The sequence below is a fragment of the Nothobranchius furzeri genome, chromosome 3, assembly GCF_043380555.1.
Source record: "Nothobranchius furzeri strain GRZ-AD chromosome 3, NfurGRZ-RIMD1, whole genome shotgun sequence".
Classification (NCBI taxonomy): domain Eukaryota; kingdom Metazoa; phylum Chordata; class Actinopteri; order Cyprinodontiformes; family Nothobranchiidae; genus Nothobranchius; species Nothobranchius furzeri.
This window is the reverse complement of record NC_091743.1, coordinates 66,467,118-66,491,372: the sequence shown is the minus strand read 5'-3', so window position 1 is coordinate 66,491,372 and position 24,255 is coordinate 66,467,118. Positions and strand designations below refer to the sequence as shown.

At 40.7% G+C, this 24,255-nt stretch overlaps 1 protein-coding gene across 2 annotated transcripts in view; it reads right to left on the bottom strand.

Moving 5' to 3' along the window:
• The window catches only part of ca16b (carbonic anhydrase XVI b), a 168,350-nt gene that overhangs the window by 53,464 nt on the left and 90,631 nt on the right, over nucleotides 1-24,255 (bottom strand). The window contains exons 1-2 of one of the 2 annotated variants that reach the window (XM_054730683.2): nucleotides 9,519-9,612; nucleotides 9,038-9,186 (exon numbers count right to left, since the gene is read on the bottom strand). In XM_054730683.2, coding sequence (XP_054586658.2) covers nucleotides 9,038-9,115 — 78 coding nt within the window. In that variant the 5' untranslated portion in view covers nucleotides 9,116-9,186; nucleotides 9,519-9,612. Of the gene's footprint in view, nucleotides 1-9,037; nucleotides 9,187-9,518; nucleotides 9,613-24,255 lie in introns of those variants that run through there. The other variant, XM_015958884.3, reaches the window with a different exon arrangement.

Sequence of the window (24,255 nt, the reverse complement as noted above, 5' to 3'; positions counted from 1 at the left end):
CTAAGTTTGGGTTGAGGGATCAGATCTACATCGCTCTACCTCCTCCTGGTTTGCCTCATTTCCACCAAACTTTTTGGCAAGAGAATAAACCCCCGGAGTTCAATTGTTTGTATTAGTATTTTCATTAGTTGTACATGAAAGTGAGGAAAATGCCAGCAAGTAGCAGCAAATTTTGGTCAGATTCAGAGCTCCATACATTCCTCACCATCATCGTGAGAGGGTCTGCTTCAGGCTCTCTGCCCAGTAGGATGTACCTAACGGAGGGAGGCAACCAGCAGGTATTCTGGTCAGGTGCAGCAACAACCTCAGCTCACCCATTTCAGTGAGAAGGAGCAGCGGCTCCATCTCCCTCCAGATGACTAAGCCCCTCATCTCAAAGGCTGAGCTAGACACCAGGGATGTCCCTATACAACTTTTTCACTTCCGATACCGATACATACCAATAACAGTTTTACAGCCTTCAGTATTGACCGATACCGATATCAATCTGATACGATATCAGCACAAATCATACAAACTTTAACCTGTTTTGTAGTGTGGAATGTATGAAAGGCTTCATCAAGTGATATTACTCAATCGGAGAACAAGAGCCAATAACAATAAGTATGAAAAAAATGACAATCGAAAAAGTGAACGTTAACGGTCTGATTATATCAGACATTTTTGATGCCGTCTGGTATAATCCAATACACTATTTTTGGGCCGATATCGAATTACTTCCGATATCAATTTCGGAAAGGGACACCCCTACTGGGAATGCAATAAAGTAGGCCTAAGTGGTAAACCAAAAATTTACCCTAACTCTAACCAACGTCATTTTGTCCATGCCAGTATGTCTGGCATGTTAAATTATCAAAAGACGTGAGTAACTTGCTTATGTCCATGCCCCTTTAAGAAACTGAGACACTGAACTGTAAAGTACACGTCACAGCTAGTCACATGGAGTCACGTGACTAAGGAAAAACGAGGAAATGGAGAACGGTTCAAAAATGAAAGCAGAGGGCTGCTCTCAGCTCGTAGCTCTGTCTTTCGCTACTCGCTGTCCAACTCTTGCAGCAGCCCTCTGCCCAATGCTGCTCAGGCCGCGGCGCCCCACAGCCAGCCGCAATTAACGGCAAGCAGCCATGAGTGATGATCAGCGGGCTACAAGCGGGAGCTGTGATGGTGCTAGATTTTGTGAAGGAGAAGCTTGTTACCAAAAAAATGTTTTACAAATCATTATGGATTCAGCAAGGATGATGTGATGAAAACAAAAGACAAATTTTAACCTGTGCAGAAAGACTAGAACCAAGTCAAGGTAACACATCCTCGTCTACCTCCGGTACAACCAGACTTCATAGAGAACCTGACAACTCAAACATGACAATAGTCACATGATGCAGTTCTTGTAATATCCTGATTTAGAAAATTAGAGACTACATCTTAAATACTTTGTGTTTGCAGGACATTTTAATTATTTTACTCTTCTAGTTATTTGGTGTGTTTAGTTTTTCAATCAATCTCAACAATTAAAAGTATTTAGTACTCAGCTGAAAGTTTTTAAAAGTATAAATTAAAACTAATTAACACATGGGGGGGGGGGGGGGGTTTACAAACTGGCGACAGAGCATTTATGCTGCCACAGCCCCATCTAGTGGACAACTTTTGTTTTTGAGCATTCAGATAGTTATTGTCCATTTAACGTTATCGAGGTGAACTCCTCATCACACCATGATTTGGATTTGAGGCCATATTCCCCAACCCTACTATAGAGGAGGCTCCTTTCATCTGCTACTATAGGATCTTGAAGTTTGAACCAAATGTCGTGCCAAGTGAGAGGTGGAACAGATCAGCAAAACAGGAACTTTGCGCTTTGCTTCAGCACTTTCTCCACCGAAACTGACTCAAGAAGACTCTTATTATGGAGGATGAAGGCCCAAATTGTTGGTCCATCACAAACAAGACACCAAAAATATTTTAACTCTGCTTGAGACAAAGGCTATGTCTAAACCCAGTGGCTACATCCTGCCAAGTTTGCATTTCCATAAATGTAAACATACACATAATGTCAAAGAGAAGCGACAAGGCTGTTCCAGTTCAAAGGATAGTCTAAATGCAATCTCTAAAGTATCCCAGTTTTCCCCAAACGTCAAGGACGGGTCTGGTGTATCCTCAATGGCAAAGGCTATCCCAGGATTCATTGTTGGCCTAATGGAAGATTTTTGTTTTCGGTATAATGGTGAACGAAGCTGCAGAGAATTTGAGTTTTAAATGTTAGTATACCAGGTGGTTAAAAAAATAAAACTTTTGCTGTTATGTTTATTTGTTTTGGATTTGTTTTTTGTCAAAGATGAGATGAAAAATCCTCATGAACAAGCTTGTGTGGTGGGACCCCTATTTCTTCATGTATCGCTCGATGCTAAGTTACGTTTTAATTTTTATTTAGTGCCGGTTGAGGTCGAGGTGGAATTAAATATGATGGCTAGACCATCCAAATTCACAGCTGCTCACACTCTAGCTGAGCGGCAGAGGAAGGACCAGATCTGCGTCAAGCGGATCGGCTGGGACCTTACAAGGATGCTACCCCTGAATTAGGACACATCCTATAAATTGTTAAAGGCCTGTATTTGATATAGCTCCTCTTAGAGCCCTGGGACCCCCCAAGGTGCTTTATAAAACAATTAGTCAGTCACACACACACACACACACACACACACTGGTGATAATGAGCTACATTGTGGCCACAGCTGCCCTGGGGCACACTGACAGAGGCCAGTCTACCTTACAAAGGCACCACCGGTCCCTCCGACCACCACCAGCAGGCAAGGTGGGTTAAGTGTCCAAGGACGCAACAACAGCGATACACTGAGCGGGGCTTGATCTTGCAACCCTCCAATTACGGGGCGGGCACTTAACTCCCATGCCACTGTCGCGTCAGGTATGACTCATTAACAACCCGAAGGAAAAAAATTCACCTTGTGGGGAGAGAGCCTTGGAGAAACTATGTTGTTGAGCTCTCTCTGATTGTGAGTGCATTCTCATATTTCTTCAAAAGCACCTGCATTAGTTGAGTGTTTCTGAATAAGATGTGAATTTTTATGTCTGCGACTCTCTTTTTTGCTATTTTCTTAAAGTGCAATGCATTTAGCTGTTGGGCTCCGTTTAGGTCAGAAGATCAATCTTGACTCATCCGATGCTCTCCTTATGTTTCTTACTTAACTTTTTAGTTACACAACCACTTGCAGTAGCACTGAGGCTTTTATCTTCTACTGTATGCTTACAGTAACACTTACTCACAGAGCCTTAGTGCTGGTTGTGCAAGCGTATACTCGTCTAAGGTGTGATTTGTAATCCATGTATAATTAATCTAACCTTGGTGACACCTTAATATATTATAAGAAAAGATCTCCCAAAGGTAGCCCGAGGCAGAAAAACACCTACAGTTTCATTTTTCATCACGCCGTTTGAGCGAACAGGTGGTCCATCTATCGATTTCTCCACTTTCGCTCCTATGAAAAAGAGCATGGTTAGATTAATGTCAAGCTCTGGGGGCACAGGCCAAGCAGTCCATTGGCTGCAGTTCTTTTTGGGGGTGTTAAGCATAACCATGGAACAAAGCTCAATAATACAGCTCTCATTGAAACCAAATCTTTCATCAAACCACTTAGACATGCAACCCATACGTTCTAAGCTTCTTGGTCATCTTCTGCCCTACTATAAAATGTAATGCTTCATAACAGTGTTACAGGTGACTCAATGTTCAAAGTGATTCATCTGGTCTGAGAGAAAACCAAAAAGAAAGCCTGGAAAATCTGTTGCAGTTTAGCTAGGATAAAAAAAGGAGTGAGAGAGGCAGACCTCCTCGGTCATGCAGCTTAAACCCTGAACAAAGCACACACAAGAAAACTAAAGTTAACTTCTGCTAGTAAAGGTCACTGGGAACACACAGCACAAACATTTATACGTACTTTATAATGTGTGCAATTTTGCTGTATGCATCTTGTCAGATTTAATATAATCTCAAATATATCAAATTGTTCCAAGTCATAAACATGAAAAATGATTATGGCACATATTACAAGATGGAGCAGTCAAATGGCTAAAGGCTAGATCCTACACAACCACATTTCCCTTCAAACATTCATCATCTGATTTCACTTCTACCTTCTGGTCCACGATGGAGAACAATACATCATGCTTGATATATGTGGTCTGGCTTATTGACAGAATCATTTCTGAGAAGCAGACCGCCCACTCTGTGTTGTTTCTCTTTATGTACATATGGAGCAAAATGAGTTTGATGGAGTCGTCTGATTGTGGAGAAGAAGTCAGCAGCGTTTTACTTTGTTTTACTGTTGAAATGTGACTGAAGTTCCCCCCCCCCAGTTCCGATCACACTGTGTGTCACATAAATCCCGTCTGAGCTGCAAAATAGTCCAAAACAACATGAAAAGCATGTAAAATGTTGGGACAGGAGCCTGTTTACCACTGCGTTGCATCATGTCTTCTTTGACAGTACTTGGTTGGAGTTTGGGAACTGAGAAGACTGATCTGAAAGAGTTTTTCAATAGCTGATTGATGTAAGATTGCAGCTCAACAGATCAAGCTCTGCTTTGTTGTACTTTTTTGGTTTAAAAAGAAAAAGCACCAAATGTTTTCAAAGGGGCGACAGGCCTGAAAGGCAGACAACCCAGTGTGGGTCACCTGACTCCTGAATGTGCACTGTGCTCCTGAAAGAAGCTACAGCTTCCCTGGGAGAGGTACCGTTTAGCTAATACAAATAAATAAATAAATAAATAAATAAATAAATAAATAAATAAATAAATAATAAAATAAAAACGCCTAATTCAGAATGACTGATGCCTTCATGGACATTATGGTGTTTTAATACACCACCATGTTGGAATACAGTCTGGATTTTAAACTGTTTGCTGCTGACCAACCAGCTGATCCCTCTCTCTTTACGCATGAATTTAAAACATAATTAGCAAATTTATGTTATTCGTCTCTAGGACACCTTCCAACTTCTGTCCAGTCCATCTTAAACTCAGCAGCGACCCCTCCCCATCTTGACATTTTCAGCCTCTCTGGGATGATTTTCTAATAAATTCTGTTCCAATTTTTCTCCCCCTTTTTAAACACAAACGTCCCAGTTTTCCTGGATTGTATTGCTGGCGTAAGACTTGATTGTGTTTCTTGAGTTAATTTCAATGATTTGCAAATGACTCGGTTCTGCTTTGAAATTTGTTTTATTTGGATTTTTTTACACTGCATCCAAGATATCTTGGAAATCTAGTCGGAGCAGATGCCGTGTGCATGCAAATGGGAGATTTTCATTATTGTCTGAAAACATTCATCAGTATTCATTTCAGGGTGTCAGTACCATTGCTGATATATGTGCATTTCCTGAATCAGCATGCAGTTTTGATGCAGGCTTCTTCCTCTTTTGGTGCATTTTTAAAGGAGGAAGATTATAGAAAATATGTGTATATTTTAGTTTTTTATACTTGAGTATAATTATTGAACTTTTTATATTCTGACTTTTGTCTATTTCTTCTGCTGTTTCATTAAGGCATCAATAAACACATCTCACTGGCCTATATAAGCAACATTCTTTAATCGCAAGGTCCAATAGTATTAAAGTTAAGGGTTTGTGGACCTGGTATTTGATGAAAGGATGACGATGCGATTCGTGGATGGTGTCTCAGCAGCAAGCTGCTCGGTGCTGCAGTGTTTTCATAACCCGGACCGGATCAGCACGTGACTCAAAATGAGATTGTGCCTCTCATACAGTAATAACGTGCTTAGAGGGTTATTGAGACGACTGATCTTAAAAGTGGCCCACCCTGCAGAAAAACAGAAGAGGAGCCGAGGTAAATGGGTCACCCTAAAAGCGGCGTAAGTAAACGGTTAAAAAGGGAGCTGTTGCACAGACGGTCTCTCTGCAGTGCAGACATTTTATTAAGGCCTCGGGAAATTGTGTCAACTTGTGAGCAGGGCATGATGTGCCTCCTTTCAGCGTGTTTGGTTAAGGTTTGCATTTGTACAGCTATCTCTAAAACAGGCAAAAAACTGGATGCTTGAACTATTTGCTCCATTTTTTTGTCTGTTATTGCTTGCTTGCTTCTGCTTGCTGACTAGTTTGTACACACTCAATTGCAGCATGTGGTGTCCAGGTGTTACAGCTTACTCAGGATGTTTAGACACATTTCCTATAGAGCTATAAAAAGACATGGAGGAGGCATCACCATCAAGTAAAATGTAGTTATTTTTCCTCACTATATATATATATATATATATATATAAGAGTGCAGCCTTTTTTCTCCCTTTCTTTCAAAATGAGCTGAGCTGCTCAAGTCTTTACACCTAGCTCTTTGCAGGTTTGAATTGTGCTGTTTATTCGTGTAAAATGAAAAATTAGCTTTGGAGTCTGTGTTCCTTGACGGGATACATCACGGCAAAAACCCTCGATCCAAACACAAAGCCACAAATCTACAATTCCCATCTATGAATTATATAACCGGAGAGCGAAATTTTCCTGTTCTCTTTGCTTTTTATTTTTCCCCAAACAGCAGCCTAAATTGGTCATTAAAGTAAATTTCATCATATTATTTAGAAGCACACCATCAAAGGAGCCATACGCACAACAGCTTTATAATGGCTGTATGTTATCCGGTGCCCTTTAACACTACACTGAACACAAAATGATGTGGCAAAAATAAATCTAATTACCCAGCCATCGAGCATCAAAAGCCGCGCCGGTGGAAGAGGCTCCGAAGACGACGAGAGCCAAGAAACAAACAGGGAAAGACTCTGTTTGGATTTACTACAGAGAGGCAGTAAAAACAGCTATTTCCTGCTTTTATACACTGTTAAATTTAAACTAATTAATAAAAAATGACAGAGGGAGCAAAAACACATTTACTTTAACCCTACACAATCTAAAACAGATGATAGGATTGCTAATTTAATTTAGATAATGAAGAGAAACGCTCTTGAATGGTCGCAAATAAAAGGAAGGAATAAATTATTCTCTGCATGACATAAACAGAGGGAGATTTGTACTTTAGTTTGTTCTGGACAGAATAAATCCGAACTGAAGGGTTCCAGAGAATTTCTGCTTTTAACGCCTCTTTAGGAATCATTTCTGATGTATTTTGTTTCTGTGACTATTACCGCTGTGTCTTTACAGTCAGCCCCTCTTCATCTGATAGTCACACTTCGTTTATACTCCTGAAACACATTTTTTAATAGAACGTAATCTTTTGAACATAACTGTTGTTTTTTATTTTAAACAAAGTAAAAGAGCTCCAGAGGATTCCACCAAAGTTTATAGTTTTCAACATTAAACATCATTCCGGTAAAATTAATTTAACAATTTAAAACACTGATTTACAAATGTTAGTGATGCCTTGTGTTTGGTAGAATTTGTTTAGGAACGAGGGACTAACCCATGCAGAAAATCTGTAATCTCTTTACTTTAGGACCTGTGGATGATCTTTGTAGTGCAGTAACACAAAACCACTTCAGTCATATGCATATTTGAACTGCTGTATCACAAAATCCTAATCTTTGTTTTTATGTTGTAAGCATTAAGCTATTACTGAATGGTGTCAGTATGAAGAACTGAGAGGACTTTGGCTCTAAACAGTTTCCAAGTATACATGTTAGCAAGGGTGGGGGTGGGGGTGCCGCCAGGGCTAAAGGCTTTAGCAGCTTATATCGAAATCACAACCTTTCAAGCTAAAAATCATATGAAACTAAAAATTCTACGTATGAAAAGCAGATAAAAAAATAATTTGAAACCAAATAATTGATGCTAATGCTAACGTTAGCATGACAGCACCGCTCCCTGCCACAGGACAGTGGGACTCAAGGCAGGGTGTGTTGTTCTTTTACTAATCCTTGCTATGTGTAAACAGGTCAGATTGTTCAGTCTTTTGTTAATTTTAACAGACATGAACACAAGTTGTGTAAAACATCTGTCAGAATAATCCCGTAGTTTGGAACTGACCAAAGTTTAAGATAGATGTTTAAGCATTTGAAAGATGTTTTTATCAAACGTCACATATGGGCCATTCCCATCTGTACCTGGTCCGCCCGGCCCGGATATCAGGCCACATGGGCATAAGGCATGCTCAATTCATTATTATTCATTATCATGCTGATTACCTAGAAGCTGAAAATGTCTCTGACTGCATTCCTTGCAAGTAAGGATGTGTGGAATCAACCGGGCCAGGCCGGGGCCGACTGGAGCTATCCGGGCAGGGCCGACCAGGTACAGATGGGAATGGCCCATAGGTGAGAAAGCAAGTTGGGTGAAGAGTCGTGTTTAAGAGCTGCTATTGAACTGGCAACCTTCCTATTTAGGATAATCTGCTCTATCTTGTAAGCCACTGCCACCCCAGATGAACCAATATAATATTTTAAGATTTAGGTCGTTTTAAAAGGACATAAATATATTTTGTTACCAGCCTTACTGAAATGAATGGTTAGCCTGTTTCTTTATGGTTACAATGCTGTTTATCTAAGCTGAGGCTGTTCAGAAAGCAAAAATAGATCAAAATAACCAACTTCTACAGTCCCTGTAAGAGAGACTGTTATTGAGTTTATCTTAAAACTCAGCTGCAAAATAAAAACTCAAAACAAAACCAAAGTATTGTTAATTGCTCAAAATTTATCTTTAATGTTTGTAAAGTCCCACTAATCTAACATAGCTTAGTAAAACTGAACATGACCAGATTTGAACCTTTAAAATATCCCCAAAAAAGTGACAAAGTGTGAAATGTTTCAATTTTGCTTCAACTATCAGAAACCTGTGAAGCTTTAAATACAAGCATTGTTTTAAGCACCACGGGGTCCATTCCTGTAAGACTTCATTAAAATCCACAAGCCAAAATGTGTCTTAACCTTTATTTTAGGGTTCAATAATTAAATAGTTCAGGAACTTGTAATCTGTTTAAAAACCACACTAACGATTCTCCCATGTTCAGCGTTGACCTTCAGTAATGAACCTTGGACATTTGTCAAACAGTGTGCAGCAACACGACATTTTTACCTCTACAGGGAACCTTCTGCCATTGATGCTGTGTTCTGAGCCTGCTGATCCATTACTCTGGCCCCAGTGAAACTCCATCTTCTCAGCCTTAAAGCGCCCTGGCAGTCCGGCACCTCTTACAAAGTAGTCATCCTTTAGGAGCACAGCCACTGGAGACAAAAAGGGAAATGAACAGACGTGGAAATTTAGGGACTTCAGTACAAAAGCAATTGCTTTTTCATTAGTTGTCAGAATAGCTGCTTGTGTTTTAAACACTGATCTTATACAAGGATAACCTGCTTTACTTATTGCAAACTTTATTTAATGTATAATAAAGGAAGATACAGATTTCTACCTACTTCAATAAAAGGGATTTTGTTACTTTGTGAGACTCGCAGAACAAACGGTCTAACAAGCCAACAAACCTTGAATCATCTCAACTTTGGAGGCTCTTTAAGACATACGTAAAGAAATAGCTAAATGCATCATCTGTGGCTTGCACCTCCACAAAGATCCTTGTGATGTTCTATTCACAGAAGCACTAGCATGCCTCCCCCAGTGGCCTTCAAATCCCCGGTTGACTGCGAGAAATGAAAAGAACAGGTTCAGTCAAAGCCAACTTTTCTCTAATTGTTGCACGACTTGCCAGGAAGGCATGATGGTATTCGCACGCCTTGTGATCTTTATCCACATGCCAGCTCTTTTACAAGGCTGTACTACCACTGCTTCTGCTGCAGAATAGCTGACATTTTCCCTTTCTCTCTCATGTAAGATCATTAACTATAAAAGAGATCTCTAAAGAGAAATTCCTTGGATTTTGTTTTTTTTTATTTTGGTAGAAAATATTCGCTTTGCCAGACTGTATTTAAATTTGTATTTAACACTTAAATAGTGCAGAAACAGTGTACGACATCAAAAGTAGCGATTGTAGAGGCTCGGGCATTTTGATATTTTGTACATTATTTGATTTCTAGCAGAGAACTACAGGGTAATCATATGTGTACAAATTATTCCAACGATGTGACATTTTTGGGCCGATACCGATTTCCGACGTTAATATCACTGTTATGGCTGATAACCGATATTTGCCGACACCGATATGCTGACATTAATGCTTCTAAAATCAGCAGATTTGATATCGAATAAAAATCATTAAAGCTGAATTTACGTTACTATGTACACACACCACACACATTTATGCTTCTGAGATGATTACAATCAGTCACATGACTAAATAAATACACATCAGCCCCCTCACCCTCTGAAATAGATAAATAAATGGAAACAAGAGGGAAAAAATATCGGTTGTTAATATCGGGCCAGTTTTATTTATTAGATCGATACAAACATGTTAAAAATGGCTAACATTGGTCAATATTGATGCAGATATATCATGCGTCCCTAGCACAAATCAAAACTTCATCTTCTATACTGTTTTCTACTAGCCTAGTGAACTAGACCAAATTCTTGCTTTGCAAAGAATGGTCTAGGCACGCTCCATTGGACCCTCAGCAGCTCCTACCAGGACTCTGGCTAGCCAATCACAGCTCTCTAGAGGGGTTTCAAACACATAAAGAGCTGTGATTGGTCCATAATGGTGGGCCAATCATAGTGCTCTATCTGCTTAGTGAACAAATCACAGAGCTTTATCCGCTTTGTGGGCCAATCAGGGCACTCTATATGCCTGGTGGGTGGGACGATGCAACAGAGTGAAACAAGAGTACGTCACATTCATTGTCCAGTGGAATGCGGAGATCATTTGAAAGACAACGGTAGAACCCGCCCCACAACCGAGAGCCGTCAATGGAGCATGGCCAGACTAAATAATACATTCATTTAGTCTGGCTTGCCAGGCTAGTTTTCTACAGTAGTGCCTCAGAAAGCTGGTGTTTCACTTCAGCAGCCATCAGACGAGAGATGGGGGAAAATTTGTGGAGACACCAATTACCACAACACGCATGTTTTAGGTCAGTGGGAGGAACTTGCAAAAACCCATAGTCGAGGTTTAAACCTGTAGCTGTATTGCTGTGAAGCAGCAGTCCTACCAACTGCATCACTGTGCAAACGCAATAAAGACACCCCAACCAAAATATGGTGAATAATGTCAATGTGGTTGAAGACAGACGCTAGATATTGGCACCAGCTGTAGGAATGTGATACTGCGAAGGATGATGATGTCTTTGCTTTTAAAGAGTAAAATAAAACTTATCAGTGTGCCATTTGTGTTTATGTCACAGTGATATATAAGAAGAGACAGCTCGTTGAAAAAGATCCTACAGTGAGATGAATAGGACTTTGGCCTGAGTTTGAACCTCAGAGTAGTAAAAGAGGTTAAGATGGGGACATTATTCAACATGTGCATCAAGATGGAGCTCAGAAACATGGGTGGGTGACTGTCCAGCAATAAATTATATTGTTTTTAATAATGTACCAAACATCATTCTCAAATTTCTGAGGTAAATATTTAAATTCAGTTTATTTGTCATTAAAATATTTCAATTTAAATTCAATTGAGATAATTTATATCATGCCAATTCACGACAAGAGTAACCTTAGTTTCCTATGTAAGGAAACCCAGCAGATTGTATTGAGTCACAGACTTGTTGTTGTGTCAGTGACTTTACAGCAATCCTCATACCATGGCTAGCCAATATATCAAAAATTTATAATCATTAAAAAATTTTGACTAACCGATAGAATAATTATATATATAATTTTTCCCATGTCAAATTTGATAATTAAAAAATGAAAGGATGAGTGAAGGTTGGAGACATTCATGTCCCTTTAAGAAGCGGTACCACCTCGAGTCAATTCAATTCATTTCAGATTACTTATATAGCGCCAAATCAGGACAAGAGTCAAGGAACTTCACAAAGTAAATATTAAAATACAGTTCAGTTAAAAATGTCAATCACTAAAGAAAATCCTATATAAGGAACCTAGCAGATTGCATCAAGTCACTGACTAGTGTCAGTGTCTTTACAGCAATCCTCATACTAAGCAAACATGTGGTGACAGTGGAGAGGAAAACTCCCTATTAACTCATTTACTGCCACTGACAACAAAAGTTGTCATTTTAAATCCAAACGCTCGCTGCCATGTGTTTTTACTGGGTGGGCGTCGGAACGAGCCCCCGCGTCGCGAGAACAAACATCACAGCTCTAAAGCCAATCTTCTTCCGCATATGTCACACGTCATGTGGCCAGGAAGCAGAAAATCCATGTGTTAGGAGATCGTTTTGGGCCGCTGCTGTGAAAAAAGTGAGGCGCAAACTAGAAAAGCTTCTGCCGATCACAATTCGACAATGGATTATGAAAGAACAAATAAACATGCAGATTCTTCCTGATGTAAGAAGTGAGTCTCCTCTCTGTTTTGGTAGCTTTGGCGTTGACATCAATTTAGAGCACAACATTCTGTTACTCTGTGACTCAAAAAACAGTAAAAACACTCAAAAAAACGCTGGCAGCGAGAGGCTTTTCTGATCAGGAAACGGCCGGGAGTTAATGAGTTTACAGGTAGAAACATGACAATGTGACTCAATGTAATACATGTGACAGCCCCATCTAGAGGGTAACTTTTGTATTCGCGCATACATGTAATGGTACATTTATCATTATCGAGGTCAGGGTTTTTCCTGGCTCAAATTGAGTAACATTTTAGGTTTATATTAATAACACTCAGTCAAAATAACACATAAATATATCCAGTAAAATATAATGCATTTCATTAACATGCATTTGTATTGGAAATGTTAACATTTAATTTCTGCTGCTAACAATGTAATGGTAGCAAGTCTATTATGTACGGGTTGGCAATAATCCAGTTCAAATTATGCTCAAAGGTAAAAGCGTTTGTGAATTATACACTACAATGGGCTTGCCGTACTTCCTGCGCCAGCAGTAATGTGACTCGTATCTGCAGCGGTTCTGATCCATAGCACTTAGTGATGGGAATTCCGGCTCCTTTTACAGAGCCTTTTCTTTTGGCTCAGCTTACCAAAACGAGTCGGCTCTTTCGGTTCCCAAGCGGCTCCTCAGATTTGCTGTTGCATAGAGTACATTTATAACCAAAATTATGCAAAACTATCTGTGAAATGGTTTACTAATGTAAAATAAATACATCTATCAAATATTTATCATTTCTATGGATTTAATAACTGAACACTTTAAAAAATCTCCACTTTCCGAGTGCTGCCGCTCATTTTCTCACCGTCTTCTTCGCACTCTCCTCTCTCGCTTGCCTTTTTCCTCCTCCTCATTCCCTCTCATCTCCCTCCACCCGCATGTGCTCTGCTGTGTGTCTGAGTCTGATCCTCCCTCTTTCCCGCCCCCACTGCTCTGTGTGTGGACAGTCTGGACATGCAGTTATACGTTGACCAATCGCCTGTAGCTTTCACTAAAGCAAGAGGGGAGGGGGGAGGGGACGGCTCCCAATGACGAGCCGGCTCCCGTCGTTCACTTCAAAGAGCCGGCTCAAGAGCCGGCTCTTAGAGCCGGTTCGTTCGCGACCGACACATCACTAATAGAGCTCCGGACCCCACGTGACTCTCAGTTAGTAGACGACACAATGGCAGGTAAAAGAATCTAAACAAACACGGATGTAAACATGAACGTGAACGGGATCGGCTTGGATTTTACTTCGTCGGAGTTTACTTCACTCTTTAAAACCGAAGAAATCGTTTCATATAGTCAGAAATTAAATAGACTAAACATCTCCGACCCTTACCGTGACCCTGGGATACTTTTTAAAAACGCCAGAAGCTGTCGTAGCGGACTTCTTACCGGACCTGGCCGGGGAACCCCTTGGGATTTACCCGGACGAGTTGGCTCAGGTGGCTGGGGAGAGGGAAGTCTGGGCCTCTCAACGCTCCATGCCCCCGCAACCCGACTCCGGATACGCGGATGCAAATAGATGGACAAATAACAGATTTACACGTAAGTAGTTTAAATAGAGTGTTGTGCTGTTTGAATGTATAAACTGAACGCCAAGAGAAATCACTTGTTTGATTTTTTTACGTGAATAAAATAAATATGTCAGGCAGGAGCGTCAGGATCTGTCTGAGATCTGTCTCGGTGAGACAGATAATAGCAATCCAAAGTGCTTTCTATGTGTGATCTGACAATTGATTAACCATTGCTTAAAAATTAAATACAGCTTAGCCGGTTAACTGATGTGATCATAAAACACGGAAACGGCAGCACGCAGAAATCACAAGGAAACGTTTTACGTGATGTTTACATGTTGTTATGAGTAATAAGACAGAAAAAGCCACACCAAAATAAGTTTAGGAAGCCCACTAAGAATCGTAATAAAAGCATTTAAAATAAATACCATACACAGTTGAGGAAACGTTTAAGTACCTGATATGAAGTCGTCGCTGCATAAGCGAAAGCCTTTACTCTCGGGATCCCACAGTTTCATTTTAGCCCGGTCACTAGCGCGTTTTATTACAATGATCCAACGTTTGCGGCGTTCCGGATCTTGGGGAATCCTGTAGATGGCTCATTCCTTATGTCGTCCGCGTTTGTTCTGCATCCTGGGGCACAACAGGAATCTACCATATTTCCCGTCTGATTGCGTTTTCTGACCATAACAAATAGTCCAGCTGCCGGCTTCTACCTGCCAAGATGGCGCCGTTTCGATTTGAACTTATGTTTATGTTTATGTGCTTAGCAGACGCTTTTACCCAAAGCGACTTACAATTTTATTTATTTATTTATTTTTTTACGTGTAGGGCGTGTTGTGATCTGTGGGGGAAACCGGAGTACCCGGAGAAAACCCACGCATGCATGGGGAGAACACGCAACTCCACGCAGAAAGGCGAGTTTTGAACCTGCGACCTTCGTGCTGCGAGGCAACAGTGCTAACCACTGCGCCACCATGCAGCCGAACTGTTGCATGACGGGAGAAGTGATGTGAACTCCCGGAGCTCTATAGCGCTGCAGGATGCAGAATAAACAGGATGGTGGGGACTTTTCATCCGCTTGTAGAGTTTAGCCTTTCTTAGTTTTACCATCATCATATATTTTTCTGTGCGCCACTTGATCGTGAGACTGCTACCCATTAGCTTTAGCATTAGCCAATCTGCGTGTAGCTGCACTTTTGATCCCAAACTTTGGACCGGTTCTGCCTTTGTGCCTTTGCTGGTTCCTTTATTTTCCTCCACTGCATCCAGATGACCACACTGTGTGCCAGTAAAAAGCATTTTCTTACACGTAACTTACTTTTGTTCAATAAAGGTCTAGGGAAATAGCAATTTAAAGATGTTGCACCAGTGCTACGTTTAAAAATAGACAGGCATGCACAGACAGTTTTTTTCATTGCACTGTACAGCCCTGCTCTGATATGGAAGAGCCTGGGGGAAAATCAGGACGTCAATAGCACCAACCATAGATCTGTACCAACTAGCGAGAAAAGCAATTTTTGATCTTTTTCTGCAGCGGTTTTAGTGCTTTTCGGTGCACCGCAGCTGATACAGCGCCCGTGTAGTGGCGCAATGCTGCAACTACAGTTAAAATAACATCCATATAGCTGGGGGCAGAGTGAAATCAGGCTGGGGCGGCACAAAATTAGCTGGAGGCGGCTGCCACGCAAATTTGAATGCAGGAAAAATCCTGGAGGTGTATTCTTCAATATATTGTAAGAACAATTTTAAGCCACATCGCCTAGCCCTACCCCATACTATAAAAGCATGTAGCGACAGTGGAGACGATAACTCTACTTTAGCAGGAATAAACCTCCAACTGAACCTGGCTCAGTATGAGCACACACAGGACTGAAATCAAATCCAGTTGCATTAGATCAATTCAATCGAGTTGTAATATACTCAGGTTTGTTATGCTACAAATAAACTGATACCAAAAAATTTCAATATTACATTTCTATGCTAATTTTGGCTGATAATATCAGAAATCCCTAGATGAGCATAGTCTTATCCAAGGTATGTTTGTGGCATAGCTGCAGTTTGAGTTTGAAGTTTGAATGATTTTTGAGTAGCTGCGACTGAAGGTTTTGATGAAACAGCAAGTCCCTGTTGATGAAGGCACACCCTTTGTTGTTCCCTTTAACCGATCAGACCAGCGACAACTCTGTTTGAATTGAACTACATCAAGCTCTCACTAAACGAGTCATGCATAATTACAGGCACAGCATTTTCTTTTAGAACACTATTAAAGATCAAGCACCACCTGCCACCTCTTCCACATTAGCAAAAGTTGACAAAGGTACCAAATGAATCAGAGAAGGAAAGGTAAGGCAGCTTTATTTATCGAGCACAATTGAAACACAGTGGCAATTCAACGTGCTTTACAATTATAAGGACATGATATGAAAACACATAAAAAAAACAAATTAAAATACACACAAATAGAATTACAGTTTAGAGCTAAAGGAGAACACAAAGTTACAATGCAGATTACACTGGAGATGACAAATAAGAAACAATTCATTTAATTGAGTACATTAGGGTTTTTAGTTTTGTTTTAAACAACACTATAGTTGGGGCAGATCTGAGGTCCTGGGGAAGCTGATTCCATATGTGAGCAGCATAGTAACTAAAAGCATCTCCACCATGTTTTGTTCTGACCCGTGGCTCTACCAGCTGACTGTTTCCTAAGGATCTCAGAGCCCTATTGGGTGTATATACAGGAATGAGATTGTACATGTATTTTGGTCCAATGCCATTGAGTGATACACAAACTAGTAGGAGCACTTTGAAAACTATTCTGTAGTTTAATGGTAACCAGTGTAGGGATCTAAGAACAGGAGTGATGTGCATCGTTCTCTTAGTTCTTGTTAAGACTTTTGTAACAGAATGAAATGACTGTTTCCACCAAAAGTCATTGTCCCCCTCTCCTCTGACACAGAACTAGTCTGCATGAGATATGGCCTCAAGGTATCATGCATTTGCTATAAACTGCTTTCTTTCCAGCTCAAGAGAAGAATGAAGAGTGGACTCTCTCCTTTTAATAAATCAAAGAACTCTATTTTAATCAAGCTAATCAAACAAAGTGTTGGTCAATAATAAGATGTGACCAATCTGTGAAATCAGAATATTAATTACTTTATTATAATCCTATAGAATATAACAAGTAATATGACTTTAAATGTTTCCACTATACTGATCTCATGTAGCGTCAAGAGACGACACATTGCTTTACTGATCCAATCAGAATCTGCCAGATCTGACGGAGGCGTGGTTTTGGTGGTGCTTGGTAAATCTATCATCTTTTCATTCGACCATAAACCAAAATATCCAAAGTATAAAACTATGCCCACGTCATCTTTAACGTCAGTTCAAAGCGTTCTAGAGAAGTGTCGGAGTGACCAATCCGTAACTTTCCTCTTCAGCCAAAAGAACCAACGACAAGCTGGATAAAATCTGTTGCTGTTCCAACTGCTGCAACGGTTCCTTTCAGAATAAAAGCTGAACCATCACGACCCAGGTTTGGGTCTCACTAGATGCCAACAAAACTGTCGTGACCCGGGAGTACCTCAAGACTGGTGGTCGGCTGCCGTGGCTGCTTCTACAGGCTTCAGCTCCATAAGGTCAAGCTGGACCTTTACACCTCCTGATCTAGATGGGGACTACCGCTAAGGGTACGTAGACTGACAAATGTCGTCGAATGTGTTTATGAATCTCCTAACTAAAACTTAGCGCGAAGACATCGCCCTTATTTCCCATCAGAACTAATCGTTTCTTTGGATTTGCTGGTTCTGAGCAACATTCCACATTACACAATTCTCCGTCTCATTCACCTTAGTTACACCATACATTTAGTGTTTGTTAGTTTAGTTTTAATTTGTTTAGTAATAAATCTTTAAACTTTTAAAACCCGACTCTCTTCTGTTGTCTCTGGGTTAATACAAAGCTGTTAGCTAATCTCTGCAATAAAAAGTTCCAATCTTCTGGTTAAAATAAACCCACAGATCCATAAGGTTGATTTCATATTTGCTATGGAATCGTTTGTCTTATGGCTTATTAAATAACATGTAATTTAAATCATTACACTCTAGCAGCAGCATTCTGAATAAGTTGCCGTTGCTTCACAGCTTTTTTGGGAAGACCAGTTAGGAAACCATTGCAGTAGTACAGTCAATTAGAAATAAAAGCATGAATGATTTTCTCTAAGTCTGGTCTGGACATGAGACCTCTGACTCTTGATATTTGATGAAGGTGATAAAACGCTGATTTAGTTATAGCCTTAATATGTCCAGAGAAGTTCAGGTCAGAGTCAAAGATTACACAAAAGCCCCCTTCAGACAGGCCATGAAAAACGGAAATGTTCCGGACTCTGTCCGTAAGACCTTTGTGTCTGAATACAAACAACCGGATAACGTTTTCCGTAATTTATCCGGACGAAGCCACTAGTAACAGGTCCGGACTTGTTACGGACAGGGTGGCTGCTTCAGACTGGTGAGGTTGAGTTCCGGACAGGGAGGAGGGGAAGGAGGAGGGGACCGGGGGACGCTGTGCGCACGTAGATAGCCCACTGCTGTAGCATGCGGCGAACCATGGCAGCTCGCCTCCTACGGTACCGTCTAGACGCGCGACAGAGCGCTTCACACCGCTTCAGTGATTCCTTTAACCATTGAGCTTCATCATCCAGGTATCTTATGCATCTTCGTGTGCGCAGAATTATGCTTAAGCGCCTCGTGATTTTTATCTTGAGAGGCACTATAGAAATGATATTTTCTTCTTCTTCTTAACATAAGTCCGATCACCCCCCCCCCCCCCCCCCCCCCCCCCCCCCCACCGCCGTCAGACATCTGGAACTTTTCCCTGCTGTGTGAAGGCAGCCGAAAGGACAGGTTCCGATACAAAAGTGGTGTGTCTGAAAACACAGTTCCGGTTAAAAACCAGATTGAATTGTCCACACATATTCCAGAATGTCAGTCTGAAAAGGGCTAAAGATTTCTAATCTGGGTCTTTGTCTTTATTCCCCTGGAGTCTAGCTGAGCAATAAAATCCATTCTATCCTTCTTGTTGCCAAAGACAATAACTTCAGTCTTGTCTTTGTTTAGTTGAAGGAAGTTTGACTGCATTCAGTCGTTTACTTGTTCTAGGCACTGACAGAGAAGACATGGTGAGAACACAGACGGTCTTTAGGAAGTTGTCTCCACTCCTCCTGGTTTATTGAAAAGCTGTGAACTTTACTGTTTTGTTGCCTTTTGAGTAAAAACCAACAATAACATTGGACTCCAGCTGCATTAAATCAATGTATTTACAACGAAAATAATGTTCAATTATTCTAACCGAATGTATCCGTTACCTAAGTACAGTTCAAATGTAGTGTTTATTTGAGTTGTTTTTGTTTTTATACTGTAATTTTATTAGTAGAGGGTCTAGAGTTTGTTTAGAGTTCTGAATGTTATTACTCGAAGCTCCATTTAAGGTCTCAAAGCGGGTAAATAAATGAACACATTATGTGTTACTTGGAAATCCATGCAAATAGATACAACCCAATGTGGCCACAATACCAAATTTGCTGTCAAAATACGTCAATCCGCCAACACATCCTCTGAAAATCAATCTGTCTCACATTTAAAGGTAAATTAAATAGTGATTTTGTTTATTCATTGGAATGGTGGATTTCCCAGTGAGCCTGTTATTTCTTCCAAGTTTTAAATGTAGCTTGTAGCTGAGTTCCCGGGGGGTTCGCATAAAGATTTCTTCCTCCACTAATCTTGGCCTGCTGAAGACTTGTATTTGCAAAGTTAAACGATGGCGAAGATCCATTAACCTAAACATTTGCACGTTTAAAACTAACTACGAACTCATGACAAAAGCACGGCAGCAAAACTTTTATAATGATGCACGCAGGAAATGATGGTTGTCAAATGTTGAAATGTCTGATATGAATTATGGATTTTTTATAGGTGATATGTTAATGCACAATTTTTACAAATCATAGTGGGGAACTTCCTCATGTAACCAAGCAGCTTAAAGAAAATTGCCCGAAGGGAAGTGACCAGGGGTTCAGAGTGTCGCCTCTGGGTTAAGCAGGAACCGTGTCCTGATTTTACCGCTTTATCACAGCGCTGCCGGTCTGAAACACCATGACCAAACCATGGTATCGTCTCTGTTGTCCTGGTTTAGATCTGATGCTTCTGCATCTTGAACCTTTTTCCATGTCAACATCTGACATCATTAGCCAGATTATAATTGGTGTGTTGTCGGCTGATCCCTTACGTTACACGAGGATTTACCCGGCTTCCCAATCGCGACGGCCCATTTTTAATCATAACACAAAGCAAACCGGGAGGATGAGTGTGCGTTTGAACAAGAAAACACAGATTGTCAGTAAACCGATTGCATAATGGACAAGTTTGTGAAGAGAAAATGAAATAAACGAACGCAAACTCAAAGAGAACACCAGCTGATGGATTGAAGGAGGAAGAAAAAAGATAGGTGCAAATTTTTGATAAACAAAAGGAAGAGAAAAGAACCTTGTGTGATGAGGGATGAGCTGAGCTCCTGTCGCGAAGCAAGAAGGAATCTGCCAGCGGTATTAACGTGCCAGTGCTGCTTAAGCTAAAGGCCCACAGCACCAAGTAGAAGAAATGATGCAGGAGATTTTCAAGACTGAACGCATTAGGTCAGGAAACAACTATCCGTCACATTATCATAATTGTGCAACTGCTTTGCAATAGTGCAAAATAAAAAGAAGAATCACTGATTCTGCTGTTGTTGGAGCAATGTAATCCTGTGTGCAACATGAGACAAGCCAAAGAAACGGAGATGCTGGCTGGCCTTGGGAGTTTCATTAGAAATGCGGCGCTGGGTGTGTGTGAACCCTCAAACAGCAGAGGAGGAATTAGAAGCTAAGCCAAAAAGACCTTGAATCACAGCCTGTGAAAGAAGGGGAGTGTGTGTGAAAGTAAATCCTTGATCAATGCAAATGTCTCCTGGGGCTTCCGATTCCCTCTGAATTTGGTTTTCAAGTTGTTTGAAATTTTACTGAGAAATGTTTTGTTGAGGAATGCTGCTGGAATAGGAGCTAATCTATCCGATCTCAAAGCAGGTCAAGGCCCAAGGGAGCATCACGTAATCAATCTCAATGAAGTTTTAAGATCTATTCACACCACTCTTAATTACAATACAGACGCAAATGTGAAGGATGTTAAAGCCCCTCTGCGTGGGGGATTGAACAACTCAATCCAGCACCCCCTAGTGGCAGTAGCAGGCTGGGGGTGGAGGGATACACAAGGTGCTTTCAGAGCATTTATTAACTCTAAAAACTCTTCAGAACTGTAGCTGGTTGTACCTTAAACAACAAAGTGCTTTTACAGCCCTGTTTATCTCATACAGCAGAAAATTACATTTCCTAATATGAAGGAAACCATCTGTGATGCAGCTGTACAGTGATTGGCTGCAATGACGTGAGTGTAGAGCAATGTACCCAGAGGACGTAAGTGCACGCTGATTGATTATGTGCAGAAATGCAATCCTGGACATTGGCAACGCATAAGAGCTTAAAAATGCTAGGAAAAAAATCGATTATTAAGACAGTTATTGCTAGCTTTTTAAAATTTGAACAAAAACATGAGATGTTGAGCAGGAATGGAGCCTGTGGTTTACAGATGGAGAAATTACACGATTCTCACTCATCTGCCACCAGCCAAAGGGCTTTTACTTCACTTCGGCGTCCCTGTTTCAGACGTCAATGCAAAAAGAGAAAAAGTCCTCAAAGGTATTTCGTACTTCAGGGAGCTCCTAAAGCCCACTGAGAGCTCATTGAACTGTTAGTGCCGAAGCAACTAAACTTCTGCATACAAGTATTCCACCAAAGCATTGTATCAAACTGTATCAAGATCACTGTGGCAATGTCATAGGAGGATTTTTTATTTTCAGTGAGGCTTTTAGTCACCTAAATCAGCAACAGCTCTTGGCCTCAACTGTGTTTTTGCACAGAGCATCGTCTTGTTTGGTTGCCTGGCCAGCAACTTTACTGTTTTCTCTCGATCTTTCATTGTGCGGCTCTTAGCCTCAGCAGGCTCCAGTTGTCAGAGAAAAAGCTGCAACACGCAACAGCACTCTGCAGGCTCAGCCCCAAATGGGAAACAGGCACAGTTGGTGGCACTCTCGTGAACATGGTGGCTCCTAAGAGCAAAACACTTCCTTCAGGACATCAAAAACAAGTCAAGTCTAGTCATACATCAGCTTCCACCTCAGGCTGACCAGCTAAGCGCCCCCCCCCCCCCTGTGAACAGGGTTGTGTGTGCGGCAACAGAGCAAATAAAGCAGACTATCCAATAATCTTTAACATCACAACAAAAAAGGAGGACATCAGTGGGCTAAATATACATTTAAGAAGTACCATCGACAAATAAATAAAAAATTCAAAGAAGAGTCTGAATGCGTGTGTAAGACTGTAATAAGTGTGTGGAAATAACAGTTGCAAAGATATCCTGTTTTCTTTAGTTTTGTTGCCCTCATGAGACCAAAAAAATCCGTTCTGCAGGTAAGAACAAATCCCTGAATCTATCATTCTAACCTATTTTATGGCCTAATGATTATACCCTGGCAAACATCTTTATTTATGAGCCGCCGCTGTAGCCAGCGCCTATCCCAATAACCCAACCGATGTTTCAGGGCTTGCCAGGAGACTACAGTTCATGGCTTTGTGATTTACTTATTTATTTGCTCTCTAAATGGAAAATTTGAGTCCAGCATCTTAAAAGTAACTAACATTTACAGGTTGTGTCACTGGCTGGGCTGATATGTGGTTGGCAGTGGTGTTAGATAAATGAGGGAGCACTAAAACAGTCACAGAGAAAACCCGAGGGCTTGGATCGGCTCGTTTATGTTAGTTCTCATTAACAGAAGGAGAATAACTTAAACACATTAAAATACACAAAATAACCTGAAACCTCGAGACTTTGGAGTAAATAAACTAAACATAAACAACCACAGGGAACCAAAAAAGTCTAACAAAAACAACGTGCAACATTCAAAACTCATTTTAAAACTACTTTCTAACAACACAAAGAGCAAATCAGTGCTTCCGACCTGAAAATAGAACATGCGGCCACATGTAGTGCACAAACATCTCCATTACGAGTGATAAGGCTTTTAAAATATGGCCTCTGTGCCGTAGACCTACAGCACAGACGCAGGGCACCTATATAACAGCTGATTTCAGGGGAGTCATGACCACAGATACGATCTACTATAGATGTTTGGTGATACCTGAGTGGAGCAGTAATGTGACAGGAAATTAACCTGCAGAGGCCGCACGGCACTCAGCTGCTTCTGTTAGGCTATACATAATTTCAGGTCATGCGGCCCGGCTCTGCTTGTGAAATGGAATATAAGGGAATTAGAAAAGTCGCACTTATGGTTGAGGTGTGCTGCAGCTGGAGAAGTGGAATGGGCTGATTAATGAATATTTTTGCAGAATGGCCCTCATGTTGGAATGAGTGTGAGAACCATAAAAAAAACAATGACCCTCTGTTTTAAATGTGAAAGAGAATCCTTTAACGTGAGGCTTGCAGCTTGGTATAACTGGGACTGGTTTTAAAAGTTGGAACGCTTGTTTATGCTCATTTTAAATATATTTTTAACAATTTTCTAAATTATTATTTTTATTTTTTGTTTTTGTGAAGCACCTCGTGATTTTTATCTTGAGAGGCACTATAGAAATGGTATTTTTTTTCTTCTTCTTCTTTAATTAAAACATTTACAGAGGTCTTTAGTAGGAATGAATGCCTTGTAAGTCATACTCTGGGGAAGAAAAACACTGGTGCACCATTTCCAGGAACTAGAAGTGAGCAAAATCACAGCTGGGCTGCCTTTTTTCCTGATATTTGAACATCTCGTCTCTGATTGGCTAACAGCAACGCAACTCTATCACAAACTTGCCTGGAGGAGTTCTGCTGTGTGGTGAAGTTGCTAATGCTAACAGTTAGCTTCTACTAGCTGAGATGTTCTCTGCCATTTCCTGCATGCTAACCCAACAACAGCCTTCCTCGTCGCCAGCCAAGATGGATGAATCCATGAATGTTTATCGACAGTGTGATGCAGATCTGTCAGAATTTTTAAATCATAGAGCTTCACAGTCTATTTTCCATCAGAAGCTAATGCAGGAGATTGGTGTAGGGGACTATTTTCATGTTCAACCTGCATGAAAAACTCAAGAGTGACCGTTTATAATCAGAAATATTCATTAAACAATGCTTTGTCCGTGTTCCACACCTTTGGCAACCCTGCTGCCAATTTAATCCAAACCATTGTTAGA